The following is a 27683-nucleotide window of genomic DNA, read 5'->3' as shown; positions in this document are numbered from 1 at the left end:
GTTGTAACATTATAGACTATAGACAGGTCTTGGTCATTTGACTTTGGTTTGGACTGTTCGATTTTGATGTCACGTATAGACTATAGTCTTGGTCATTTGACGTCAATTTTTATGTTGTAGGGAAAAAACAAAACAAAAGAAAGACCATCAAAATTTGGGATAGTAATATGAAGAAAAACTCGACAGTTAAAATTTAACATAACCAGATAGAAGAAAGAAAGTTTCATTAGGGTAATAACTTGGATACCCAATGTCGCCACATTAAAAAACAAATACCCAAAGACCTCTTTCGCTCCCCCGATTCATACCCAGACCTCGAACCGCACGGGGGTCACACCACCGACTGGGGGAGGCAGTCTCTCTCCAAACCATTACATACCATTTTGTGTTTTTAGATTATCAATTCATCACATAACTTGAGCATGCAGTTTTTCAGGTTTTCTCAAATATCAAATTCCCAATGTTTTTTTTTTCTTTTTTTGGTTTTTTGTCCATCATGAGAATTGCCCGACCGGTGAGAATCTCGAACGGGTACTGACTCAGTTCTTAAGATGATCCTCCTCCGCCACCGTGCCTCTGATGGAAGCTTCCTGATCCTTCATTAAATGAAGATGTCCAAATGTTTGGTTCTCTGTCCATCTGATTAACCGAGTAGGCTTGTTGTGATTGCATATAAGGATCTCTCTCCCATATGTTAAACCGGATAAAACCACTCCCACCTGCCTGATCTGAAGAAGATGACGTTGATCCCATCCCTGAAGCTATTCCTCTAGCGGGCCTCCGGCCAGATGGGAATACAGGCCCTCGAGAGACTATAGGCGAATCCGGCTGGTGTGACTGTGCAGAAGACTGTTGGTAATAGGCTTGAAGAGCCTGCATTCTGTCTCGGGTCCGAGCGTTGCTTCCTGGAAATGGTGGTGTCCTCGGAACAGATGCCACCGAGCTACCCGCTCTACCACTGGAACTGCACAAACAAGCCATAAGATGTGTTTTAACAAACAAAAAAATATGATAGTTGATAAAAGGTCTAATTGGTAAACCTGTGGTATCACGAAATAACGGGCTTTTGTTAGTCACGTTTATTTGCAGATTTGTTCATTAATTTATTCCGCAAGATGTCTAAAATGCAAACTAAATATGCCATTACACAAGTTTTCACGAAAATTGACTTTTTCCTACTTATTTCAATTCCACCATTCCATTCCGCAAAACTAATTTATTTCCACAAATCAAGAGTGTAGTTACCAATATAACAATTCAGTGCTTCAATTTTGAGAAATCTTTGCACAAAACCAAATTTGAATTCTGTGAGCACTTTAGTTTCTTTATGTGAAGAAATTCTCAACACATTTGTAATTAAGGTCATATTTTATGTTCATTAGTGATATACCTCTACCAAGACAGAAAATGTTTACCTGTGACCATGAAATGGACGCGTGAAATGTGGCGGTCTGGGTCTGATCATATCTGAGCCGTTGGCTCGAGAAGTCCTCGCAGCGGCTGGTGGAGGCGTGGGCTGAGTTGGACTGCCCACATGAGCGCCAGAAGCAGAGAAATGCTGTGGCGGTGGGGGTGGAGGCGGATGATAATCCCAGCCGTGATAGTGCGGATCCACAGGGAAACCATAAGGAGTTGGGACTTCACCAGAAACCGAAGAGCCAGTGTTCCAGTGACTACTGAAACTTGAACTGTCTGAAACGCCTGCAGCACCACCACTGCTTGAGGAAGGCGAGTGAACCGGGCCAAAATAGGTTACATATGGACATGGATGACCTGCGGTTGGCGCTGCTGGTTCAGTATAGTAACCTTGCTGTCCCAAAAGATCGTGATCTGTACCACAACATTAGAATTAATAGATCGATAAACCCGAATTCCAGAACATAAGAAGAAGATAATGAGGACAAAAATGGAATAACCGATCTGACAAATAGTCTTACATGAACTCGGTGAAAATTCTCCATCCCTACAAAGTTTGAAAGAGATTCATCAGCAAAGAAGGGAAGAGAATGCCAGTTTTGATTGCCAAAAGTAGCAGAAAAGAGAGTTAAATGGATGTTATGCAGTTGCTTACTCGAAAGAAGGAAGACGGGCTGAGCTTCCAAATGGGCACCAGTGAACTCCAAAAGACTACAAATATACATAAACACAAGGTATTTTCGAGATGGAACATAATTGAAGCAATCAAATAAAATGAACAGCAATCTTTCAAAAATTAAAAACTCAGCACATGAGACAAAGAAGTGAAAAGTAATGCAGAAGCGCAATGGAATATAAGAAGGATTGTGTTATCAGTTTCTTACCATTTCAGAGTATGCTCCAATATCATAAATATCTTCTTCGTGAACCCAATCCTCGACATTGAATTCGGGATATGAACGACAACCGTTTGCATAAAGCCACTGGCCTTTTTCTACTTTCCGACAGTTGGGGCATTGCATCACTCCCTTTGCATTGAAAGCCGAACCAATACAATCTTAAAAACAAAGAAAACAGATGTGAAGTTAGATGGCTTTGTCAAAAACATAAGAAACCAACCATGAAGCATAATGAATAATCCCTAATCTGAGGAAAATTTGGTCGGCTTATAGATACAAACACACAGATACTGCTATCTAGAGATTCTGAGCTAATAAATGTACTAATGAAACACATATGGCACGAACATTCTGAGATTATGAGCCAATACATGCATCAAACAAGGTGGAGAGATCAATCTAAGAAACTTGGCAGTTGCAATGAAATAGTGATGCTATACATAATTGATGCTATGTCCGTAACCTCACATAATAATAATAATTCGACCAGATCAAAACTATATCAAGCATGAAGCCATTAGTTTCAGAGCTTAATACCAAATCATGAGAGCCACATCACACAAACAATGGTAGTCGAAAAAAACAGAATGTAACAGGTTCTTTATTCATAAATCGAATCAAATAAGGATAGATCTGGGTGATTCAAATCAAAATCTGAAGCAAATTCTTTACTTTTTTTCAAACAATCGAATGAAAAAGAACAAAAAAAAGAGTATCGTATCAGAATCCACAAACTCACCTAGATGGAACTGATGGTCACATTGAAGATTAGCCCATGCTCGATCGCCGTTTTTAACAACCGTCTCGAGACAAATCGAACACGCAACCGAACCAAAACCATCACCTTCGTCGCCATCGGCACCACTAGCTTCGTCGGCGAGATCATTATCGCCGAAATTGAATTTGTTACCCTTATTGCCTAAACCCATAACCAAAATTCGAAATCAAAATAACCCAAATCTCAAAACCCTTTTTTTTTTTTGAATCAACCACCAAATTCGAACCCAGAAAAATCACTCTCCCCAATTCCTTACGCTTCGATTAATTTACCAGAATAATTAATTTAATCCTTGTACGAATCCGTGAACTCTCTTCGATCGTCACCACCAGAGAGAGACCCAGGAAGAAGAAAAAAAATCGCTCTTTGATTTTTTAGAGTTTTTTTTTTTTTCTGTAGCGTTATGTTTTGTGTGAGAAAGATTGGGTTACGGGGTAGAAGCAATGACCGCTGTCCAAAGACTAGAATGGACGGCTCAGATTTATTCTGACGGATTTGTCTACTTTACCCATCAGCTGCTTCCCCCTAAGCTTTTTCCATTTTTATTTATTTTTTTCCTTTTCCAATTTTTTGGATATTAAATTTAAATTAATACCCATCTTGGTATTTTAGCTTTCTATTTTTGGTTCTCATAAATGACTTTGGGTTTCAATCGATTATTCTGTAAAAAAAAAAGAAATATCGGATTTGAGTAATTTGACCGTCGATGATGACAATGCCAGTAATACAAATTTGTTCCTAATTGTTTGAAAAACTAAAGAATTTATTGGATCTCATCTTCTAGTACATGTGAACTAAAACATATTGGAAAACTTACAAGTAAATAATAGTATAGTAAAAATAAGTTTTGAAGGTCAATAGTAGTCAAAGTTTTTAGTTAGTCCAATGTGACGATGTTCCCAAGCGAATTATTGCGTCCACATGCCTAAAGTGTTTATTCGCGCCGACTTTTGCAGCTCTGCTCCCCCTCCTAGTTACCAATTTCCAATTTCGCTCTTTTACTTTTACTTTTTACGGTGTTAATACTTTTAGAGTTTAACCCCAAACCGTTATTATATTTAGGTGAATGGAACATGGTTTTCAAAAAGTTGGTTCTTGGCGATTTCATTAACCCGAAAAACAAAAATTACATAGTTTTGACAAAAATGAACCTCAAGAAGACCGGTTAGAGTTACAAACTTCAAACGTGTTGTTGAAAAATAAATTGTGACATGTAAAACAGTAAGTTTAATGTATTTCCCTGGTTTTATACCAATATACTTTTACTATTTAGTCTTTTTCCAAAAATCTTTTTTGTTTAAGTAGATAAGGAACGGCTCTAATTTAACAAAGGAAGATTTCCTTTTTCTTATATGAAAAAATACCTAAGCCGAGAAAAACAAGGAATCAAGACGACTCCTAATGTCAATTCATCATCTCACCATTATGAACTCTATAAATAGACTTCTTCTATCTTCTCTTCTTTTCACCAAATTATCTTCTGCTCTCTACGTTTACTCTGATCAAATCAGCGAAAGAAAAACAACACAAAAAGTCTCTTTTAACTCTCTTCAAACATGTTGGTCTACCAGGATATTCTTACAGGTATATTCTGATTCTGGTTCATGTAGTGAATTACGATATTGGTTTTCATGATTTGCGTTAACGTTTCGTTTTCTAGGAGTTTACTCGTGTCTTGTAATTATTCAACCTCAATCATCGTCGTCACTTAACATACTGATTTTGTATCTATCTATGATCTATCCCAAAAAGAAAAACATACATTGATATGTATGTATTGCTTGTGTAAGAAGCTAAAGTTTGTCTCTCTTTTTTGATCAAACAGGCGATGAGCTTCTCTCTGATTCCTTTCCTTACAAGGAAATCGAGAATGGCATGTTATGGGAAGTTGAAGGAAAGGTATTATTCTTAAATAAAGCTTTGAGTTTTTTTTTCTTACGATCAAAGCTGGTTGAATTTAAATTGATGTATCATTGTTATTCTTTTTTGTGTTCATTAGTGGGTTGTGAAAGGAGCTATGGATTTTGACATAGGTGCGAATCTGTTGATTTTGTAATCAAACAATGAATTTGTACTAAGGGATTTAGACAAATTCACTCCTCTCTTAGCTCACAAATAATCAAAGGGAAAGAACAAAGTTGTTTGAACAGAAAGCTAGGGTTTGCTCTATAATCGTAGTCTCTTGTATTAGGTTAAAGATGATCCTTTGGGGAGTTTGACCCCCCCCTATTTATACAATGGGTCGAACATACCAAAATATGATAAACTTCTAATTATCTTAGGTCTAAATCTCCATTACTTCCATTCTTCATGAGATTCCCCTCTTTTAAATGGAAGTTTTCCCTTCACACGACCTCAGAAGCCGCCTATGGCGATCTCGATTGTCGACCTAAATCTTCTGGCGAGCTCATGACTTAGGCCCATTAACAGGCTAACCGGGATTCCCCGGTTCAATCGAATTCTCGATTTTATTCATGTTATTCCTTGGTTTAAATTGGTATTGTCGGAGGTGCTAATTCCTGCACCAACAGAATCCATCGGGTGAGGAAGGGGGTGAAGACGAAGGAGTCGATGATCAAGCTGTGAAGGTTGTCGATATCATCGATACGTTTAGGCTTCAGGTAAACTTTAAAAACCTTTTTAATCTTCTTTTCTTTGAGCGCAAGAAACAAACTAATTTGGGACAAGTTTGAGATTAACTTTTGGGTATTTATATGCGATGTTCTGGCAGGAGCAACCATCGTTTGACAAGAAACAATTTGTGATGTTTATGAAAAGATACATCAAGCAACTAAGCCCTAAGTTGGACTCAGAAAACCAAGAGCTGTTCAAGAAACACATTGAGAGTGCCACCAAATTCTTGATGTCAAAGCTCAAAGACTTCCAATTGTAAGCTCTTCTCTTTTATCTTCTTTCTTCTATTTTTTTTTTGAAGTTAATTTTGTCTAATTGGTGAATTATTTTCAACGAATGTGACAGCTTCGTGGGAGAGAGCATGGAAGGAGAAGAAGGGAGCTTAGTGTTTGCTTACTACAGAGAAGGAGCCACTGATCCTACTTTTCTCTACTTGGCCTACGGCTTGAAAGAGATCAAGTGCTGAATACTTCAAAGCTACAGATTTTATTTTTTTATTTTGGAGTTTTACTTTTTGTTAGTACTTTTGGTTAATCTTGAGAGATTTTTCTATTTCAAGTGAAGTTAACTTTTATGCAATTTCCTTAAATTGAGAGCTTGAAAGGATTAGTGCAACGAAAAAGGCCTGATTAGTTTTAAAAATTCACTTGATATACGTTCAAAATACTATGATATATACAAAATATTAGAGATTGATAAGTGAATTCTCTTAAAAATTTCTGAAAGAAAACATAATTTTAGAATAGGTCTATATACCATGAACCAATACTATAGAGATACTAAGATTTCTAAATTTCCAAACTTGTTTTCAGAAGAAGATGAACACAATTAAATGTATTTTGATATAATAGATGATCCTGATTCGAAAACTTAAAAAGATCCAAATCGGAATGAGGGTACAAGTAAAACTAGTTGAAAGATAAACGGCATTGATAAAAATAAATGATGAGAGAGAGAGATCAGGCGTAGTAGTTCAAGCTTGCTTTCTTCTTGGCCTGGACTTGGATGATACCTTCATTGAAGTCTTCATGGTTCACCTGAACACACAAACACAACAACAGAGAACCCCACCTTAAAAAACAGACCAAACTACACAATCATAAAGCTCAAATCATTAAGAGTTCTGTCTTTTTTACCTCTGTGGCATCACGGCGAAGAGCTAACATGCCTGCCTCTACACACACTGCTTTCAGCTGAGCTCCATTGAAATCATCTGTTGATCGTGCAAGCTCCTCAAAGTTGACGTCTGGGTGGACATTCATCTTCCTTGAGTGAATCTGGATTCATTCAGTTGGGTTAGTTGTGTTATGAGAGCCTTTTACTTATCACCAAGGGTCATGTTTGAAAAATGGGAGAGACAAACCTGCAAGATTCTTGCTCTCGCTTCTTCGGTTGGGTGTGGGAACTCAATCTTTCTGTCTAATCGACCAGAACGCATGAGTGCTGGGTCCAGAATATCTGCACGGTTAGTAGCTGCAATCACCTGAAAAAATAGAAAGGTATGGTTGTTACTGTTTCTTTGAGAACGATTTTTAAGACCAGTATGATTAGTCCTTAGAATGGATAAAGACACTCACCTTAATACGTTCATCGCTACTGAATCCGTCAAGTTGATTGAGCAACTCCAACATAGTCCTCTGCACTTCCCTGTCTCCGCTGACTTCACTGTACTCTCAACCAAAGAATGTGATTTGAGCAAATAGCTGAGAAAGTGCAGAAATACATGAATTGGAATCAGAAAAAGATTTGTACCTGTCGAAACGCTTTGTACCAATGGCATCGATTTCATCTATGAAGATAATGCACGGAGCTTTCTCTTTGGCAAGTTGAAAGGCATCACGGACAAGCTTTGCTCCGTCTCCAATGAACATCTGTATATAAATTGGATATGTCATCATGTCATTACAATCAAGTATCATTATAGCTCGTCACATGTAATTATTGTTGCCAGAACACTAAAATCTTATATCCAGACAGGGTAAAGAGTTCTAAGAGATGAGAATTGAATCTGATACTCATATATATATATATATATATATATATATATACCTGGACCAATTGAGGGCCTGCCAATTTAAGGAAGGTGGCATTGGTCTGTGCTGCGCAGGCACGAGCCATTAAAGTTTTACCAGTCCCTGGGGGACCATACAAGAGCACTCCCTTTGGTGGACGAACACCCAGCTTCTCAAAACGTTCCTTGTGCGTCATGGGAAGCACAATTGCCTCTACAAGCTCTTGGATCTGTTCCAGAAATAAACTCAATTAGTTTCACTACGAAGCAAAGTCAATACAGCAGATTAACACAATGGTATAAACATACCTGCTTCTCTAGTCCTCCAATGTCATTGTAATCTTCAGTTGGTTTTTCATCGACCTCCATGGCTTTAACCCTAGAGTCATACTCGGATGGCAAGGTATCCAAAATCAAGTAGCTATCTTTGTTAACTCCAACCAAGTCACCAGGTTTCAAACTATCAGGATCCACGAGTCCAACAACTGGTAGAAAGATGGTCTGCAGTCCACATAACGAAAACAAAAGTATTTGCTCAGACATGAAACGGGAAACGGAAGAGAAGATGTAGAAAACATATCTAAAGAATGGGTTTGGAAGTCTCACCTGCCGTGTAGACGTTTTCAACACAACACATTTTCCTTTCCGTTGCGAGTCAAGATCAATATTTGCACCATCTTCCTCAGCATCATCTTCTGGATTCATCTCCAAAATCTAATAGCATGATATGGTAACACAACAGTTAGAATTCAAATCAAATAGGTAAGACTCTGTAGGAAAATACCAAAAATAAGATAAGAAAACTAGTTGAATACCTCGACAATGTTGCCAACCAAGTAAGGCAGCTGCTTGTTGAGTTTAATCTTCTCCTGATTCTCCTTAATCTTCTCCTTGTAAGAATCACATTCTAGATTTGTTCTTTGCGCGTCTTCCTAAATCCCCATCAAAGAAAAACACAAGATGAGCAATTTCAACATATCCAATTTGCAACAAGAAAGACGTAGCTTTTCAATTCAATCAATCTCAGTTGAGTTGAAAAATCCAAACTTTGAAAACACACGAAGAAATCACAAGAAGGGTCATAAAATTAAAGGTCTAGTTCATCTCCTGCTTCCACGGATTACACGAAACTCAAACCCTAAACCCGTAATCGCGAAAAATCGAAACCAGATTCGAGCCTGACCTTACTGGAATTAAAGCGATTGATGAAACCAATTTAAGAAGATACAATCATGGAGAACGATATAAAGGCAAAGGAGATCGAGAGAGATATAGGGCAAACCTTGAGAATTCGAATCTCGTTGTCGAGAAGACGAGTAGCTCTAGTGATATCTTCGGTGGACATGGAAGCAAGCTGATCCTCTTCGAAGCTTGACGTATCTTCAACCATAGGAGTTGCCATTTCAATACCCAAATCGGAGAGATAGATCGCCGGGAAGAGAAGAGCAAAGAGTTAGGGATTTCTCAAAGGGAGAGGAGAGGGAGAGCGACTATGAGAGAAAAAAAACCAATAAGGAGAGAAGACGAGAGAAAATAAATAACCAAAAAGAAAAAAGTAAATTATATTAGCTATTAAAAATAAAAAAGAGTTTTCTTAGGAAAACTTGTCTTCAAAGAAATGCATAGGGGAAAACCTCTGAACGAGTTAGAGTCTTCCACATTCTCTCGAACTAACTCAATATAAGACAATTTAAACCCCCCTGACTATAGCTTTCAGATTTACATTCCAATTATGAATGTCTAAATCTACTCTTGAAATTGCAAGAACCTTAATCACAAGAACTGCAACAGAAAGATTTCTTCCAAAAAAACAAACTTTATTAGAAATGCTGTTTTATTTATGTCTCTCATCCGAAATTTAAAAGAAAACCAAAATTCATTAAAACATCATAAACCTTTACAAATTCTTGTCATATATTCGAGCGTTAAGTAAACATATATATGCTCAAAACTCAATCATAAATGACAAGTAATGCCTCGGAATCTAAAAAAAACAATAATCAACAACAGAAAAGTAGTAGCATTAAACAAGCTTTTTTTGTAGCTAAGTCAGCATTGGTTGTGATAGTGGAGCCATCTTCATATAGCAAAACGATGACGTTCACGGGAGTTGGCGGGATGTATGCAATTTCAAGAGTAGTGATTCCCATAGGGATCACATTTATTGTGCAGTATCATTCGGCTAGATCTGAGGCGAAAAAGCAGGAGGATGAAAGTGATCACTGAAGACGTCCAAAGTCAGCAATATGCGATTATGAAATCAGGTAAAATTATATTTGTATTAGATGACTACCCACGCTACGCGTGGGTTTGTTTTAAAAATTGTTAAAAAAAAATTACATTGATTGTTCTTTATGCTAATTTATATTTATTATTTGTTTATTTTTGTATTATTAATAAAATTAGATCCATAATATGTAGTGATAATTTTTATGGTTAGATTCATTTGTGATTTGAAATATCAATTTATATATTTTGTCTATAAAGCTAATTATTTATAAGATTTTAATATTTTTTCACTAAATGAATACATATAACAACAATAATGATATTTTGATACAATTCTGTGTAACTATGTTATGTTTGTAGTTTAAAATTTTCCTAACTCGATTATAAATAAATCAATTCCTTGTTTTATGTACTTCAACAATATTGTGATAGACTCATGATTAAAGTTTGGATTGACATCAACTGAAAAAGATCTGAAGACTATTCGTACAAAAAAATAAAAAAATAGCAAAAATTGAATGTCATTGAAGTCAATACTTTTGGATATTTTGTCATTGCATATATCAATATTTAATAAATGATTGTGTCTTGGATGATTTGAAAATTGTTCAACTTGATTATAAATAAGAAGGTGGAGGAAATGGGTAATTACGTATGCTTTTGTTTATTTTTAGACGATGGAAGATACTTAGTTGTTTGTGTGTGTATCAGGAGGAAGGAGACCATCTCTGGACGTGGAAAACTCGAAGATGATTTGCAAGAAATTTGTGAGCCTCAACTATGACTAGTGCTCATGCTTGGAACTGAAACTATTTCTTTTAGTATATATCTAGTAATTGCTAGCTTATCACTCTTTAGACATTTTGCACCATCGTTTTGGGCATGGGACCAATATCTGATCAATATTCAAAAGTGGTTTTTGTAATGACTTTAACTTAAGGATTTTAATTTAATCATGATTCAGGATATATCAGCATCGTCTTAACAAATTAAAACAAAGCTTTCTAACCGAGGTGAACACAAAATTAATGGAGGTGATTGACAATTGAATTAAGAACAAGGATGGGGACAACGCATTATCATTAAAAACAAACGTGATTAGATTATCACTACAAACGTGATTAGATTACCACCCGGGGCCTAAGACTTTCACCATGGGCCTCTATTATTGGGCTTTCCTTTCAAATTGTGCTCTCTTTTTTTTTTTTTGCTTTTTTTTTATTAACAGATTATTTAAGGAAATCTTTATCATTCATATTAAAGTTTAATACATATTTAGTTCTTTAACAGTTCCAATAACATATCCGTTGTCGTCCAGCGGTTAGGATATCTGGCTTTCACCCAGGAGACCCGGGTTCGATTCCCGGCAACGGAGCTCTTTTTGGGACCAAACTTCAATTCTTTCATGCGGCTTGCGGAACAATATCTATCATACTTACTAATGCGATTTGTATACATTACTCCAAAGGAAAGACAAGACACAACAGAAATAATACTTATCCTTCACTTACATAATGGAAATCACAGAAACTTTGACAACGAAATATAGCACTCAAAAGGTTGCGAGTTGATGATTAGTCACTTGCCAAGTCCAAGTTCTTTCTCGACCTCTCTTGTTAGGCTGAACTGTAAAGTGTTCTGCCATGGGAACAGAGTTCGTGTCACCGGAAGTTTCCTCCTCAAATCCTGCAAAATTCCATATATCTGCTCAGAAATTTCTAAATACACCTCGAGGTTACCATTGTGCAGCCACTGAAATCGTTATTTGGAAAGAGACAATTACCTTGAAAGTGTTATCCGGTAATTTTGAATAAGCTACCTAATGATTGGGTCAGATACAACGAGATTAACAACACATGAAATGGAAAAGTACGAGATAAATGAGTTGCTAATTGGGAACCTCTAGAGATGCAAGGTACTCTGTTTCATGGTGCCTGATAATATTGGCTATGGCAATCGCGCAGTCATCTGCAGACTGTCAATGGAACAAAAAATGAACGACAAGGTTATATCAGAGCCTACACATATTTGTTCCCTTGGTGTATATTATATGCTAGCCTGGCCTGGCTTGTGGTCTACATTATTGTACACAGTTTCGCAGATAAAATGAGGTACCTGAAATATTGTTGAATCTTGGAAATCTTTTTTTGCATCTAATTCCACATTTCCCTCTTCAAAATAATGAGCTCCTACCTGAAGAGAAAGTGATATACTTAAAACAAGCTCACTGAACATCAATTGGCATAGAATAACGTCACAGTCAACTTACAGAGAAAGCAAGTCGCGAATGTTACCTGCAATTTCCCTTTTATGTCAAGCACCTGGGATTCATCCTGGAAATCTATGTTCCATACAGATCTCCAACTTCCATTACTGCCAAACACCCCGGTTTGGTCACTCAAAATCATTTTTTCTCTCTAAACAATGGAAATGGAGAAATAAGTAAAAGGTCATTTTGTACTCACCAGAAGTTCTGGGGACTAAGTCTCATAGCAGTAATTATAACAACAAGCTCAAAGTCGGACCCTGGACCCTCATTATCTTTCCCTTTCACACAATTAACTGCAGACATACCTTTCGGATAAGATTCACTAACATATCTCTGGATTTCAGCATCAAGAGCATATCTGTAATGAGCAAAACAACCTTTTCAACATATGTATTCAGCAGTAAGACAAAAATAATGTAGATCACTCCAGGTTCATTGCCCTTTATTCCTAAACTTCTGAAAGTGCTTTTCTAATGTTTGCCTTTGTTGCCATAAGAACTTAGGCTACGAATATATGATAATTCTGAACTGAATGGTGATGCATGAACCTGATCTTAAATCCTACAGCTGGGTGTAAAAATCCATACCTGTACTCCTCAATATACAAAGAAGGAAGTTCTTCATCATTTGCAGGCCGTACCTTTGTACAAATCTGGTCAAAGAGAGGAGAGGTAAGCTTAAATTAGATTCACAGATCATGGCACACCATAATGAAGAACAACAACAATAAAATAATGTACCTGTTTAACATGATCAACTATGGCAACCTGGGCAGTTCTTGGATCAAGGTACTCATTTTCATTAATTTCACTGTAAGATGAGACAATCACCTGAGATTCAACAAAACAGTATTACGATATCTCGCAGCGAATAAACACTAAACAGTTTTCCCATAACATCTTCAAAAAATATGAAAAGGTGATGCAGGACTTATGTTGATTGCCAATTTGATCAACAATAGTCAGCATAAGAGTGTTGCATGTAGATATCAGTCGCAAGTTTTTAAAAACTCTCTAGGAAAGAAAAAGACACACGACCAAGACACTCAAAGCTCAAAAATTCTCAATCCAAACAGCGAAATTGAAGAACTCCTACTAGAATTTAAAATCCCTAATTTCTAAGATCGACTAATCTCTAGCCTCTTTGCAGCTAGCGAAGCAAAAACCCTAGGAAAGCAATATACATCTAAGAGAGACAAATACCACAAAGTATACTTGAGTTCTCTCCTTCTGAGTGATCCACTAAGTATTGTTCAAAGCTCTTCCCCTTTTCATTAGCCACATTTCTCTAAGAATCTTAATAGATCATGAGAATAGCTAATTCCACATAACAGAGATTACAAGTCAATAATGTTCGACAATTCAACTCCTATGACACAACAAATGAAAATTTCAACTAAGTAGAATAGAACCAGAATAAGATGCTAACTCACATCACCAGCTCCACTGGGCATTTCAAGGCAAATCATGTGAGTTTTGTTGTACACTGGAAATGCTTCCATGGCTGCTTCATTGTACACTTCCTCATCGCTCAAAACCGCCTTTAAATCTGTCAGAAGTCCAAAAGATTTACAGAAATCGAAACAAAGATGTCAAATCACGCATGATGCTCAAAACAAAACAAAATGCACACGGAGAATCTATGATCTCGCCTTCTCATTGAGGGACACATCGGAGGAATCGTCGGAAATATGTATGTACGATGCATCTAAGTACCTTTAGCGACGTAATTGATTTCTCCAGCGGGAGCGTTGAGGAAAAACCACTTGGCGATTTCCTTTTTCTGGTCGTAACTTAGTTCTGTCTCCAGTAACTCATCTTCTTCGTCCGCCATAGCTTTCTCTAGAAAAAAGTTAGCCGGAGAGAGAAATTGTCGCCGTCGATATTCTGAACTCTGTAGGGATACATTCGTCATTGCACACTCATAAACTTTCCTGTGTTGGATCGCGATTAAATCATGACCGTTCGTTTACCATGATGAATTCTGACGGTGTCGTTTTGATGTGATAGATTGTGCCACGTGGCCATTCTTACTCGAACCGCATCGTTTTTGCAGCAAATATCCCAATTTCAATCGAAACCCATTCAAATTAATTTAAGCGCATGAAAGGCATTATCTTTAGCAAAACACACCAAATCTAATCTTTAATGTAGTATTTGCTGTGATTAAAAAGGTTCGAGAAACTGGGATTTTATTAAAAGCTAATTTACAACAACAACAACGAGATAGATAAGAGTTCATGTGTGATCGAAAAAAAAAATCTAGCTAAATCTATATTAGACAAGTAAAAACATGTCCATTTGTTGTGGCCTGTGGGACTTAAACCTCATTACTAAACTAATATTCCTAACGGGAGTTTAACTTGCAAGTTATAATCCACGGTTCATAAAATACTCTCTCCAAGCCTTTAAAGGCCTACCAACATTGGCAGATTCAACCCGACTCTTGTACTCGTTCATTAGTAACCCTCTAGCCGCAAACCCCATCATCTCGGTTGAGTCCATGAGCTTCTTAATCTTCAAGCTGACCCCTCCTTCGGGTGAGACTCTCCTTTTGGGAGATCTGACAATGCGATCATCGCTTTGGCCAATCGGTTTACTACTGGGTGATGATTCTTCTGAAAATTGTGCTCCCATCCCAAATGAGTCCCAATCGACTCTATGAAAGATCTCAGCAGCACGGTCCGAGGGTGTTTTGGCATTGTGTGACATCATAGATTGTTGTTCTATATATACTCTATCAACTTGTGCTTTTAAATCGTACAGTCTTTGTCCAATTCTGGACGAAACGGCGTCATACAGGTGTTTCCTTGAGACGTGTTGGGCTCCTTCAGTGCTGAGAATGTCATTAAAATGAATAGGGTCTCCAATGATCACTGTCACCTGCGAAATGTTTGACGTAAATCAAACAGATTAAAGATTGCAAATACATAATTAAGCAATGTAATAACCTAATGACAATTAGTAACACTACAAAATGTCTGGCATTTGAACTCTATATCCTTCCATGGACAATACATATCCACTTACTCAAAATATGAATCACCCAATTATCGATAGATCCTTTCTTTCTTAAATCATTAATTCGAGATCCGATTCACTCCTCGGATCACTAAAAAGTCAAGTCCAACAAAAATTGCGAGAGGTCTTAGATCTGTATCCAAGGGCTTGCAAATCAAACAAAGCAATACACTCTTAAACTATTTTAACTCGAGGCAACTAACTACTTCTCTGAAAGTTATGGTTTTTTATTTGTTTTCTGATTTTGGGCGGAGCAGAGATCATGATGCATCAAACTATTAAGAGATCAAAAATGAAAGCTACAAACGAGGAAGAAAAAATTGGAGATTCAGATATACTTACTGTCTTGCCAATCCGTGGAACACTAGCTCCAACTGGCATTATATCCTGCATACCAGTATGCACAAAAGGAACAACCATAGGGAGAGTATCTGCGTCCAAAATCAACCTAAAACAAATAAAACTTGTTATAGAATAAAATGATAAGACACATTAAAGTGGAGTGCTTTATATAAGGGAAGTGAACCCAAATCACACATGACTCACCTTCCGATACCCCTCTTCGCTGAGCCCATAGTCTTTCCACCATCCCGGGAGCGACTGCCTTCTGGAAAGATGTGAACCCACCCTCCGTTGTTCAATTTCGAAATCGCAATGTCCATTCCCTGCAGAAGATGTGACACTTGTTTTCATCAGTAAATTTGAATATAGATAAAATAGCAGGTAACAATCAAGAAAAGCTAGCTACAAAAACAGCCTGTGTTACCTGCTGATAAATTCCTTCACCACGAGAAATTGGCAAAACTTTGACAGATCGAGAGAAAGCTGAAGTTACAGGGTTTTTAAAGCATCTATCTGTAGCACAGAGCGTCCACCTCAAATTACGGGCATCAAGTAGAAATTTAGGTGGAAGTAATGAAGCAATGACAAATGGATCATCCACAGATGCAACATGATTGCTCACCTGAAGATTATTAAGAAGTTCATGGGTAAGAAAACAAGCAGGTTCATCTAAAACCCCAACCACAAACACACAACATTTCAGAACATAAGTCAACTCATACCGTTACAAGAGGCTTGTTCTTTGGTCTGTTGAGTAAAGCATCATGCAATTTCTCTAAACCATATACCTAAAAAGATAAACAAAATAAGAACTGATAACAGGACTAAAGATAAGAATGAAATTTGTGAAGCAGAAATCTAAGATGTCTCAAACCTGAACACGGTTAAAACCATTCATGAAAACATGACAAGCATTTCCAATAAGGGGAACAGCCACAGTTTGTAGCATCCGGAAAAGAGCAGACTCTTCTTCTGCCGTTAAGTCCTTAGAAACTACAAGAACAAGGAGTTTTGTCAATTCAAATTCCCACAAATCAAGATAGTAGACATAATAACAAACAGAATCATTGGAGCAGCTTGGAATGACAGCTAAAACTATTGCCAAAAAGTGCTAAAAACAAATCCTTCAGGTGATACAAAACAAATAACACCATCGAGCTAATCTACGCCAATATTACGACTCAAACCATCTCTCAGAGAAACAGCTGAAGTTCAAATCACAAAGCTCAATTACACAGATCCACTATTAGAGTTAATAAAAGGTAATGATTCATTCAAACCTCGTCTGCGATAAAAAGCCGGTGGAGAAGGGAGAGACTCCCGGCGAAAGTTCCGGAATCGAGTCACCCAGCGGTGGATAGTGGAAGAGAAGCAACCATCCGGTGAGAAAACCGTAGCTCGACCACGGTGATCATCGACGGCGATTCGAAATCGATCACGAAGTTTAAGATTGAACAACAGTGCACTCTTCCATAGATCTGCCTTGTCAACAAAATGAATTCCCATTCTGAATCGTGTTTCTATAAAACGAGCCGCGCGAAAGATTACTTGTGAAAATTTGATTCAGTTAGAAAGACCGACGGACGAAACTTCTATAGTCGAAATTTTGACCGGGAAAGAAAAAGCTCACCAAGAGAGTGAGAAGATCGTGGAGATGAGAGAAAGAGAGCAAGTGTCGGGAGGTTTACGTGCCAAGGGTTTGGAGTGCTAACGTGAACGGCGGTGACTTGTGTGCATAATAGCTATTGGGATTAAAGTTTCGGATCAGCGCGACATGGGCCCATAGTTTCTTGAAAAAGCAAATCTCAAGTCTGCTTCTCTCACCGCTGTTAATAACGCTAACGATTATCAAACATGATGACATACCTCGTCAATAAAAAAGGTTCACAAACTTGTTATAGATATCAGTAATATCTGCATATCACAATACATACGAGTTGCATATGTCTGCATATATACAAACTGATAATTAAATCCTACCGACAACAATATTCATCTCTTGATAAAAATTCTCGGTCCATTTTCTGAGGATATAAATATGTAATACTATGATGTATCACTCAATAGGGCGATAATTCACGCAACTTTTTTTTTATCACTCAATACTCAATAGGGTGGTAATCCCAAACTTAGATTATACAACTTTTGATTATTAAACGAAACAACAAAAGTTCATGACAAAGAAAAAAAAGAACGAGAACCAGAGATCAATCGCTAACCAAGATCCGGTTCACCTTAATCCCAACAAAACAAAAAATCACACTAACAAAACACCCATATCAATCAAGTGGATGGAACTCCAAAGGCTCGGTCTCAGCTTTCTCCTCAGCGAAGATTTTTGAGATCCTCTCTGTTGGAACCAATGGCATGTACGATGTGACTCTGTACCCTTTCTCTGCAGCCTTAACCACAGTATCATTGTACTTCTCAGAGCAGAAAGCAGCTGTTGGTACAGCAACTTGAGCCAGCCTTGGGAATAGAGGAAGCTGGTTAAGCTTCTTCCAAGCTGAAACGGCACACTGCTCTGCTTTTGGCTCATAGTTTGCATACAACTCCTTAGCAGCAGGCTCGTACTTGGAGTAGACGGATTTAGCCATTCCAGAAGCGGTTTCAACAACACCAGCACGTCGAACCTCAGAGGCCAACGCACGTGCCACAATGGGTGCTATCTGAGCAGCGGAGATGGCTTGGGCAGACACTTGCTTGACGACTGGTGGGACACGACGGTCAAGCTCAGTCACAGACATATCAACCTGCAACAACGCAAAACAAACTTGTCAGCTTCAAAAAGAGGGACTCTACAGAACATAATGACATTGACCCGTTTACCTGAACCTTCTACCAAAGAGATGATATGAAATCATCACAACTTTAACTGTACTTTTTTAATCACATATGTTCGATGAAGTAGATATACAATCAACAACACAGATTCATTCATTGTTCATCAACAAAGGCACTTTCAGCAAGATCCAAAGATAGGGAAAGAGTCAAAATTGTACCTTCTGGTCCATGTATTTAAGGACCTCAACAGGGACGTCGTGGTATTTCTCGTAGACAGGACCAACGACAGTCTTGACAGCTCCTTCAACAGATTCAACACCAGGTTTCAAAGGACCAGACTTGTCCTTTGCCTTAGCGTAAATAAGAGCAAAGCGAAGCAGAGCTTCCACAGCAGCAGCTTGCACGAATTGCAAATACTTCAACCTCTCTTTCTCCTCCTTGGTCTGACAATTCAATAATTATAACATGCAAATTAATTAGCCCACAAAATATCATTTGTTTTCAATTCATTAATCTAATCTTCTACATAAACAAAACATTAACATGCACTACGAATACGATCTGAAAGAATTGAACTACAGATCCATGAATGCGATAGGTAGAGACATGTGAACAAAATTGAACCAAAAATCCTCCAAAATTACAATCACAGAAACGTAAAATCAAGATTTGAGACGAAAAACGATAAGAAATTGAGAGAGATTTACGTAATTTACCATATCAAGCTTGGGCTGAGCGAGATCCGTTTGAGTAGCCATGATGAAATCGATGCAAAGAGATTATCGAAAAAGGCGATTCGTTTGAAGAGAAGAGAAGAAATTTAAAATTGATTATATTTGACGAACAAAACAAAGCAATGGTGATGAGAAATTGACGTGACCTAGGTTTCTTTATATAACAAGGGTTTTTGGCACGTGTAAGAACCTTATTACGCGTGTAAGCAAGCGTGTGTTTTCTCTAATTGGGTCGGTTAGGAGCGCGTCTTTGTATGCGCTCTCTCGTAACCATCCATATTCTTTGGGCCGTTGACGACTTGTGGGTTAAGTAAATGTGTGTCGCTAAGAAAAGGAAATTTTTTATTTTGATTTTGTTTTTTCTCACCAGAAAAGGAAATTGTTTATAATAAGTATTATAATAAATACAAGAATATTCTTGTTCTAATGATGAAGACTTGGGAGTCAATGGAGGAATTTATTTTAGATTCTAATTTACATAGTTTAATGATTTTAAAAGTAGACCAATGTTCACACAAAAAAAAAAAAAAAAAAAAAGTAGACCAATAAACAATAAAGGGAAATCATGTGCTATGGGCTCAAAACAAGTTGAAGCCCACTACTTAAAATTACATGAACACAAACAAAAACAAAACAAAACTAAGTCACGTGATCATTATGGCCCAATATTACGAGTAAAGGCCCAATAGAAACATCGAACGAACTATACCCATGTTAGTGCGTGGTTCATCACATCGGCAAAGTATGAAATGGAGAAGAGCCCAAAACATGACCCAAACAAAGCTACACTCCAACATTAATCTCGATCAAATGACTAAAACTTCTTATACCTGATTGTGCTATTGATTCCATTGTTAGTCCAATTTCAAACTTGGTGGAGGGAAAATATTACAGATTCGAGTAATATTAATTACAAACCCATTGGTTATATAAAAATAAATCATTTGCGGCTATGATTCTGTTTATATTCGGCATTTCAGATTATTATCCACATTTATCTAGTTCTGAATCTTTACACATGCTAAAAGAGAACTATCTAAACTCTAGAGTATATTTTACATGAATTCATGAAAACTTTTGTTTTATGGGTAATAAACTCTACAGAATATTTTATACTCCGACTTGTTCTTCTTGTTTTCCACATTTTCATTATGGTACTACATTCGTTATTACTTGTAAGGTTACAGATTCGTCTATTGAGAGCCATAATAATGTCTAAAAACATATCCAACGACGCATCATTAATTATATAAAAAAAACAATTACAGCCAAAACGAAGTTTCGAGGCTGATAAATTAGTATAAGAAGAAAAATGTTACGAATTAGGTTGTGATGGTCCCATCATTACCTTATAAGCCAACATGCCACCAACAGCTAATAAAGGAAGGATCAATTCAATTCTGCTTTTATTTATCTTTCTGTCTACTATAATTAATTAATACGCTCCAAATATTTATTACTCAAACACCTCAGATTCATATAATTAAATTAACGGTAATCACTTTTCATTAACAATTGTTAGTAAACACAAAACTACGCACAGATCTCAAAATCACTTCTCGGACTAATAACTATTTTTAATCTACGCAACTTTGAATTTTTTATTTATGTATATAGACAACAACCAGAAAAAAAAACAAAGAAGCAATTTCGTTTTTTTTCCTTTCAAATCAAAGACTATAGTAGAAGTTTTTTTTTCAATGTGTAAAATCAAACCCATATATCCCGGAAAATAAAAATAATTAAAAAAATGAAAATCGAGAAGAGAGACAGAGACACAAAAAGAAAGGGGCAAAATAGGAAATTCAAGTGACTCATCTTCTTCAACGCCTGCACCTAGTGATGGTGCTGCATCCACGGCTGTAAGGATTCGCCTGAGCTCCACGCTGGCAGTTGTAGTACGACGCACCACGCCGTGAACAAGGCACACTGTTCCTCCTCATAGCACCGTAGCTAATGTACTTCTTCTGTGCTAATATACGCCGGCTTATGTCTGAATCGAACTCCATCTCTTCTTCTTCCGCTATACACTCTGCGATCGATCCTGTGCATCCAGAGAAGAGCGATGAAGATCCGGCTCTCACGAAATCTAGCGAATCTCCGAAGTCTCCGGTTGATTCCACGGCTGAGATTACTATCGCCAGGATCGCGATGACGGCGTAGATCGCGCGAGTGTTCGTCATCTTTAAGCCAAAACCTTCTCGGTGAATCAGAGTCTTCCTTTGTTAATTTGCTTTTACTCTCTTTCTCTCTTGGAAACTTGATTCTGTACACAGCTGAAGACAACAGGTTAAGCGTTGGTGTGTAGCTTCTTATAACCTGAGGTTTTTGTTATAATGGGCTTGTGTATGGATATATTAACGAAACTGCCATTGTATTTTCTCCAACAAAAGAATAGGTACGCGTTTATTTTTTTGTTAATTGATTATGAAATTGACTTATTATACGCATATTCGTTGCTCTTTATTTTAATCATGCAAATTACAATGTCTAAGCTTTGAAATATTCGTTGGGTTTATTTTGAAGTTTTGGATATGTTTTCGTGCATCCACGACTTTGTTAGTTATTAGGACGGATTCAAATAAAATTTTAAATTACAATTAGGTTTTAGTTTTACATAGCAAAATTTTTTTATTAATCCAAATTGCAATATTTAAGAAGAGCATAATCTTGAGTCTTGAATACTATTTCTTTACGACCGAGAAAATTAATTATGTTGATTGATTTCCTAACATGTTAATGTTCCACGAGTTTCGTTTAATTGTGTGTTTTTCATTCTTCTAAAGAGCCGAAAAAAAAAACTATGTAATGGCATTTTACGTAATTAATGGGTGAAACCAGGGGCATAGCTATGCAGAAACTGGTTGACCGGTGTGTCATTTTCCATCTCGCTCTATCGGCCAAATGGTATGAACTCTAGTTAGACGGCATCCAACATTCCGTTAACGTCAACGCACGTTTCTCCTTTTTCCGTTTATGTTTATTGCCGGAGCTTTTTTTTCACTGCCATCATTCTTACTTTTTTTTTCTTTTTTTTTTGGTCATGTATATATTTGAAAGAAAATGTGATTTACAATTTCATGTATAATCAAATGTTCATCTAAAGATATATTATTTTGTTAATTAGTCAACTACTATCCAATTTTGTGCACATTCATATATTTGGCAAATATGCAAACTTGCTCTAGTAGGTGAAAAGCAAACTTAAAGACATGTAAACCACTATCCAAACATGGTTACTAATCTATACACTCCATTCATGGGTAGCACTATTTCTGCGTTGACAATTTATTTAGATAGAATGATGTCCGTGAAATAAGATTAATTTGACTATCCACATATATAATTTAGAAACGATAATCCATGTGTGTTTGAGTGTTTCAACGTTTATGTATGCATAAAGTTAATTTAGAGACCATTAGATGATCGATTCTTATTGCGAAATAGTATTTCTTATCACAAATGTTTTATTTAAAATAAGAGAGCAACGGCTAGTTTGTCTTTTTTATTAGTTTTATTGTCCTCCGGGATAAAGTCGACGGCGTCAGAGAAAGAGAGAGGCGGCGCGTAACGTGAGAAGAAGAAACCGTTAAGAACAAAAGTGGGGCCCAAATCACAGATCACTAAGGACGGCGTTTGCGCGTTACCAAGTTTATCCCCCAAAAGCCAGCTGGCTCCTTTTAACCAATTCTAATTGTTTTTGTTTCAATATAATCTTAATCAACATTAGCTTTATTCGATTGTATTTTCAAGTATTTGATAGATTACTAACAATCATATGATAGTTAGTTTTTATATTAAAGTAGCAATCATGATTAGAAGACGACGACAAATGTTTTATATTTTGTTTTGAAGAAACATATCACGAGATTGAAACTTATCATTCGGAATAATTGATGTAACCGAACAAAATTAAGAATGCGAAGAAGATGAAATTACATAACACGAAAGTGTTATGCAAAGGCAAATCTCTTTACTTTTCTTATGAGGCAATCACGAATAAGATACCAATGATGAGGATATCAAAAAGAAAAAAACAAAGATTCCAAGTTATGGAGAACCTCTTCCTACAACTTTTATCAAGTAGACCAATCTTTTTTAAAAGATTGCACAAAAAAAAAAAAAAAAAAAAGAGACAGAGAGATGTCTTTAAATTAAAAACGAAGATTATAGCCAATTCATAAAGTTGATATTTCTATAATATTATATTACGTAATTTTAAAATGGTCCCTTTCTTTGGACTAGTTCGCCATCTTTTACTGATTTAATCGTATAAAGAGAGACAAAGTGGTTGGTAACTTTGAAGAACATTTTAAAATTATGACTCATTTTATTCTGTCTCATTTGCTTTTATAGAGGGTTCATGAAAAACTCCTTCTCATAGTTGTGTTTTGATTTAAACAAAGGTAGGCGTTTGAAACAATCAGTCTAAGTGAAAAGATAAGAGAATGCGTTTGAAATTTGACACTTTTTGGCTGTGTTGGGAGGGAAAGCAAAGAGGTGGGTATAATAAGAATATAGTATAGATGCAGAGATTCAAGCGCAAGGTGTGGGTTGGCATTCTATTTTTATGTCAAGTTAGAAAGAAAAAGCAAAGGCATAATAAACAAACATGACTGAACAACACAGCACGCGATTCAGAAGTTTCGCCAAGAAAGGATCAAAGTTTGATTGTAGTGGATGAAGCACCTAACACTACACATATATGCATGTACTCTCACCTTTTTCTTCTATTCTATTCTATTCTATTCTAGACAGGGAGAGAGAGAGAGAAAGACATTTTACCGTAACACGTAGAGAATTTATATGTAAGTGTGGAGGAATAAATCACGATCTTAGTGCCTTACTTTACTTGTATATTCTGTCCCAGTTTCCACAATCTTCTCTGGATCACTTTCACTGTAAAAAAAAGAGAATGTACAATGAGTTTGAATAAGAGAACAGATCCGGTGCTTATATAACAATAATTAAGAACTTAAAGAGTGACCCTTGTTTCTTGTTCTTGACGCATTTAGTCTGTTTAGTAAAAGTCTACTTCCAATGAGAATAGAGGATGATGAAAGAAAAACAAAACTTAAATCATATTTGAATAGCATTCTGTGGTGGCATTACTGGTATCATACACGAGAAACATTTCTTTCTTGCAAGATATACTAGTAAGAGTGTCTATAGCTCTTTCTATTACCACACAAGAAGACACAAGTCTGTTTTGATCAATCTCTCTTGTAATTAATTAGCTTAAAAAATCTTGAATGATTGCGAGAGAAGGGTCGAGAACTTACAGCTGGATGAGATGACAAAAAATTCAAGAGAAAGGGACTTGTGTTAATAATCTTCATTGTGAGGTGGTGTCGCCTCGACACCTTCGTCGTCATCTTCTTCTTCCTCATTTGCATCCACCCAATTACTAGGATGGTGCTGGGAGAAACTTTGGTTCTGTACCCGTACTGAGGACAAGTGACAAAGAAATGACTACTTTTTAGGATAAGTAACGAGACAAGAGAAGACAAGGCTGTAGAAATGATTTTGCAGGTACCTCGGGATCCTTCAGCATGATCTATCTGTGTGGGACGTTGGCTGAAATAGAGTCAAAGATAACAAAGCATATATAGAAAGAAGTACAGTCACTGGAGATATGTGATTTCGGGTTATGGGGCATGCTGAAATGGTTAGTCGTTAAATAGGCTAAGAAATGCATTTTAGAAGCAAATTGCAACTACACAAGCAGGAATTTCTAATCAATTATGGACTATGATTTAATGCTGAACAGCTAAACATGCCAAGAAGTGTTTAGTGATAGTGATTGTGAGAGTGAAGGATACGACTTAGGAGGAGCTGCAGGAGCAGTATCTCCAACTGGCCCGCCTTTTGATATTTCCATATTCCTAATTCTATGGATATCCAAGTCTGGTTGTCCCTGAGCCTGTGGCCTATCCTCAGTACCGTTCACGCTCTTAGTGGCAGTTCCTGCTACCGAGCATTGATTTCTTAAGGTTTTAGTTAACAGGAAATATTGTGAATACAAATCATAACCATTAGATTAGTAACTACCTGAAAGTTCAGACCATACTCGTGTGTGATCAGATGGGTGCTCAGAGGCATTTTGCCTAGACCGTTCTTGAGGCCGTGATCCTACTTGCTCGGCAGCATGGCCACCTGTGGAGTTTGCTGCTTCAGGAGGTTCTGCCGGAATCCCTTCCTGAAGTTGAGACACAAGCATTGTCGCAAGAACGAGTGTTGCATCAAAACTGGAGCTTGACCCATCACCCAAACCGAATTTTGGAGCCATCAGTATTGGTCTAGCAACGAAGTACATATTATGACATTCAGTAACAGATAAGATAGTGACTACAAAACTAGTTGTCCCGGCCAAAAAAGAATTTGGTGTTTAAATGAGTGGTTTAGCTAGCTAATTTGATAAGCATGCACCTTTATAGACAAGAACCATAGTTTAGAAGTATTGGCCAGAATGAAATTGCAATCGAATTTAAAAGATGTCAAGAGTACACAAGAAGATGCATTTTAATAAGCGAAATTCAAAGCATGAAAAACATAGGATTCTTACTCGCCAGCTTTTTCGAAAAAAAGATGAATATCGGCTTCACAGCCCTCGCAGAATGCAAGAAATGCCTGAAATTATTGAAGATATTTAGTTGACACAAACAGAGGTGGATGAAATTCAAACCAGACTTCCAAAGGAGGAATGTTAAACCTTTAGTTCCTTCAAGGAAAATGTGATGTCAACTGGATCACCTGCGTGAGTATACTGCAAAAATTCTTCTGATGGATCAATCCATAGCTGTGTATGTAACAAAGAGTCACCATCTGCGGATTGAAAAGAGAATTCTTAGCAGCCTTCCTCAGGGAACCTGGATATTCCAGTTTTATCATGATTTCCGTGTCCTAACCTTTGGTAGGATCCACATAGCTCCGAAACTCAACAGCTTTTCCACCTATTTCACTTGCAGCATCAGAGGGGAAAGAAGTTTGGTCTGTAGCAATAATTGTAATCTCTTGGAGGGATGACTGGAAGTTTCCAAGCAACTTGCTCAGATTTCGAGGATGCATGACTAAGGTACTAGGAAATCTACCCCTATCAAGGGACAGATGCTGTATATCTGGTTCCACATTGCAAGTAATCCAATATGTTTTCTTCATACCTGTACATATGATAAAACAAATTCAAGCCACGCTTCAACGGTAAACCATAAACTGCTCAAAGTTATCTAAGAAGTAGAGGTCACAGTTAACAGTTTCAGATAATATTAAACTATTATGAACAGGTCTGAAACATGCCACATCCAGGTTTTTACACAGGACGGCTACACAAAGTTACTAGAGAATGTGATAATTGCAGACAAGAGCAAACAATGTGTAAGAACAAGGAAATATAGATTTTACCACTGTAACACTGCAAAGTCCATTTGACCTTAGATGCATCATGATCTGGCAACTGCACACTCATATGATCAATGCTCGCGAGAGGGGTTCTAAGAACAGAACAAACAGCCTGGTAAAAAAGTAATATCAGCAACAACTACTTACACCAATGAATTTCATTGCTAAAAATTTCAGAATAACAGTAAAAATACCTTCAAAAGTACACTGAAATGAGCTTGAGGACCAGAAACAGTATATACATCAAAGAAACTTGACTGAAATGTGATACACTGATAGGCAGAACGTGAAGCATTCAAAGTGTGCAATGCCAGCTGCAAAGTTATGCACAAAACAAAAGAAATTAGATCTAACAAGGCGAATAAAGTAGACAGTAAAATCAGAGTAATGTGACGAATTGTTCAGCTAAAAGAGGTGATAAACTACAAATTCAATCAACACAGCGTTCCTAAGCCTCTTAAAGCATTTGCCCAGAAAACGATGAACCAAACTCTTGGACACAAGATTTTGGGTAAACTAACGGCGATAAAGTAATCATCGACTTAAAAACCCTAATCGTCAGTACAAGGTGACGAAAATAACTTATAAACAATTTATTTGCAAGAGTCGCACCAAATACTTGCCAATCCTTAAAATTAGGGTTACGGAGGAACCGATAAAGCATATAAAGGAGAGTACCTGTGTCGGCGAAGCTTGGACAACGAGCTCGTTACCGACGCGTGCGAGGCAGATTATAGACCTAGACAAGGTCTTGAGCGCATTGCCACTGATACTCAACTCCATCTCTCTCTGTCTCTGGAGAAAAATAAATTCAAATTTTAATTTAAACCTTAAAAATAAAATAAAAATTGGTGAATGATTTTAGTGGGCGATTGGCGGGATTGCCATGAAATTCCTGAAATCAGCTTAAAGCGCGAAATATACTAAAAAGTCATAGTATAGTTTCTTAATAATGGGCCTATATTGATATTAGTTAATGGGCTTTTAACCGCACGATTTAATTGGGCTTATGTCTCAGATAGAGTGACGTCATTGACTAGTTCGGTGCCGGTGGTATACTTTAATTGGCATTTATTATTGCGAAATATATTTGTTGCGGTGACAAGGACAAATCTCGCAATTGTACTGTTTTCCTTTACCGAACCACAAATCTAAAAATCGCCAATTAT

At 37.0% G+C, this 27683-nt stretch overlaps 8 protein-coding genes and 1 non-coding gene across 15 annotated transcripts; 2 read left to right on the top strand and 7 right to left on the bottom strand.

Moving 5' to 3' along the window:
* Window positions 1–72: 72 nt before the first annotated feature.
* On the bottom strand, window positions 73–3630 carry AT3G05545 (RING/U-box superfamily protein). Its single transcript, NM_180186.3, has 6 exons — window positions 3055–3630; window positions 2301–2473; window positions 2072–2127; window positions 1938–1963; window positions 1416–1830; window positions 73–964 (listed from the first exon to the last, which is right to left on the bottom strand). Exons 1-6 carry the CDS (start codon window positions 3242–3244, stop codon window positions 547–549), a joined length of 1278 nt encoding a protein of 425 aa, NP_850517.1. The 5' UTR covers window positions 3245–3630; the 3' UTR covers window positions 73–546.
* Window positions 3631–4649: 1019 nt separating this feature from the next.
* On the top strand, window positions 4650–6193 carry AT3G05540 (Methionine sulfoxide reductase (MSS4-like) family protein; the record flags this gene model as incomplete). The annotated part of the gene is made up of 6 exons (NM_111427.4): window positions 4650–4677; window positions 4919–4992; window positions 5093–5135; window positions 5632–5714; window positions 5825–5982; window positions 6073–6193. The coding sequence occupies 6 exons, from the start codon at window positions 4650–4652 to the stop codon at window positions 6191–6193; spliced, it is 507 nt and encodes a 168-aa protein (NP_187205.4).
* A 243-nt stretch (window positions 6194–6436) lies between these two features.
* RPT5A (regulatory particle triple-A ATPase 5A) lies at window positions 6437–9321 on the bottom strand. The gene is made up of 10 exons (NM_111426.4): window positions 9021–9321; window positions 8554–8670; window positions 8345–8452; window positions 8048–8239; window positions 7777–7968; window positions 7480–7598; window positions 7305–7392; window positions 7091–7210; window positions 6864–7004; window positions 6437–6764 (listed from the first exon to the last, which is right to left on the bottom strand). Exons 1-10 carry the CDS (start codon window positions 9138–9140, stop codon window positions 6687–6689), a joined length of 1275 nt encoding a protein of 424 aa, NP_187204.1. The 5' UTR covers window positions 9141–9321; the 3' UTR covers window positions 6437–6686.
* Window positions 9322–11242: 1921 nt separating this feature from the next.
* On the bottom strand, window positions 11243–14231 carry CPA (Subunits of heterodimeric actin filament capping protein Capz superfamily; the record flags this gene model as incomplete). 3 transcript variants are annotated; one of them, NM_001161121.1, is made up of 11 exons in its annotated part: window positions 13952–14133; window positions 13669–13784; window positions 12977–13066; window positions 12824–12888; window positions 12433–12594; window positions 12262–12340; window positions 12083–12160; window positions 11868–11942; window positions 11751–11786; window positions 11550–11653; window positions 11243–11468 (listed from the first exon to the last, which is right to left on the bottom strand). In NM_001161121.1, exons 1-11 carry the CDS (start codon window positions 14067–14069, stop codon window positions 11243–11245), a joined length of 1149 nt encoding a protein of 382 aa, NP_001154593.1. In that variant the 5' UTR covers window positions 14070–14133. The 3 variants fall into 3 exon arrangements, with proteins under 3 accessions (NP_001154593.1, NP_187203.1, NP_001326001.1); NM_111425.5 differs by having other exon boundaries at window positions 11370–11653; NM_001337589.1 differs by lacking the exon at window positions 11243–11468 and having other exon boundaries at window positions 11546–11653; window positions 13952–14231.
* AT3G05525 lies at window positions 11271–11342 on the top strand. The gene has a single exon. It is a non-coding gene; the product is annotated as a tRNA-Glu (tRNA).
* A 104-nt stretch (window positions 14232–14335) lies between the features above and the next one.
* Window positions 14336–17484, bottom strand: AT3G05510 (Phospholipid/glycerol acyltransferase family protein). Of its 2 annotated transcripts, NM_202499.1 has the most exons (8): window positions 17229–17311; window positions 16879–17076; window positions 16473–16591; window positions 16321–16386; window positions 16023–16220; window positions 15803–15921; window positions 15599–15704; window positions 14409–15118 (listed from the first exon to the last, which is right to left on the bottom strand). In NM_202499.1, exons 3-8 carry the CDS (start codon window positions 16545–16547, stop codon window positions 14606–14608), a joined length of 1077 nt encoding a protein of 358 aa, NP_974228.1. In that variant the 5' UTR covers window positions 16548–16591; window positions 16879–17076; window positions 17229–17311; the 3' UTR covers window positions 14409–14605. The 2 variants fall into 2 exon arrangements, with proteins under 2 accessions (NP_566254.1, NP_974228.1); NM_111424.3 differs by having other exon boundaries at window positions 14336–15118; window positions 16879–17484.
* Window positions 17485–17580: 96 nt separating this feature from the next.
* On the bottom strand, window positions 17581–19498 carry AT3G05500 (Rubber elongation factor protein (REF)). 2 transcript variants are annotated; one of them, NM_111423.3, is made up of 3 exons: window positions 19099–19498; window positions 18601–18825; window positions 17581–18351 (listed from the first exon to the last, which is right to left on the bottom strand). In NM_111423.3, the coding sequence occupies exons 1-3, from the start codon at window positions 19138–19140 to the stop codon at window positions 17878–17880; spliced, it is 741 nt and encodes a 246-aa protein (NP_187201.1). In that variant the 5' UTR covers window positions 19141–19498; the 3' UTR covers window positions 17581–17877. The 2 variants fall into 2 exon arrangements, with proteins under 2 accessions (NP_187201.1, NP_001326093.1); NM_001337588.1 differs by lacking the exons at window positions 18601–18825; window positions 19099–19498 and adding an exon at window positions 18850–19012 and having other exon boundaries at window positions 17665–18374.
* Window positions 19499–19632: 134 nt separating this feature from the next.
* On the bottom strand, window positions 19633–21565 carry RALFL22 (ralf-like 22). The gene has a single exon (NM_001337587.1). It carries the CDS (start codon window positions 21297–21299, stop codon window positions 20940–20942), a length of 360 nt encoding a protein of 119 aa, NP_001319480.1. The 5' UTR covers window positions 21300–21565; the 3' UTR covers window positions 19633–20939.
* A 1822-nt stretch (window positions 21566–23387) lies between these two features.
* Window positions 23388–27408, bottom strand: RAD9 (cell cycle checkpoint control protein family). Of its 3 annotated transcripts, NM_001202886.1 has the most exons (12): window positions 27193–27378; window positions 26709–26828; window positions 26518–26626; window positions 26388–26438; window positions 26025–26276; window positions 25829–25941; window positions 25682–25746; window positions 25168–25415; window positions 24939–25083; window positions 24653–24693; window positions 24399–24563; window positions 23958–24015 (listed from the first exon to the last, which is right to left on the bottom strand). In NM_001202886.1, exons 1-11 carry the CDS (start codon window positions 27295–27297, stop codon window positions 24442–24444), a joined length of 1371 nt encoding a protein of 456 aa, NP_001189815.1. In that variant the 5' UTR covers window positions 27298–27378; the 3' UTR covers window positions 23958–24015; window positions 24399–24441. The 3 variants fall into 3 exon arrangements, with proteins under 3 accessions (NP_001319478.1, NP_001319479.1, NP_001189815.1); NM_001337585.1 differs by lacking the exon at window positions 26388–26438 and having other exon boundaries at window positions 23388–24015; window positions 27193–27408; NM_001337586.1 differs by lacking the exon at window positions 26388–26438 and having other exon boundaries at window positions 23445–24015; window positions 24939–25086; window positions 27193–27391.
* Between the last annotated feature and the right edge of the window lie 275 nt (window positions 27409–27683).

This window comes from Arabidopsis thaliana, chromosome 3 (assembly GCF_000001735.4).
Source record: "Arabidopsis thaliana chromosome 3, partial sequence".
NCBI lineage: Eukaryota > Viridiplantae > Streptophyta > Magnoliopsida > Brassicales > Brassicaceae > Arabidopsis > Arabidopsis thaliana.
This window is presented reverse-complemented; position numbering and strand designations above follow the sequence as displayed.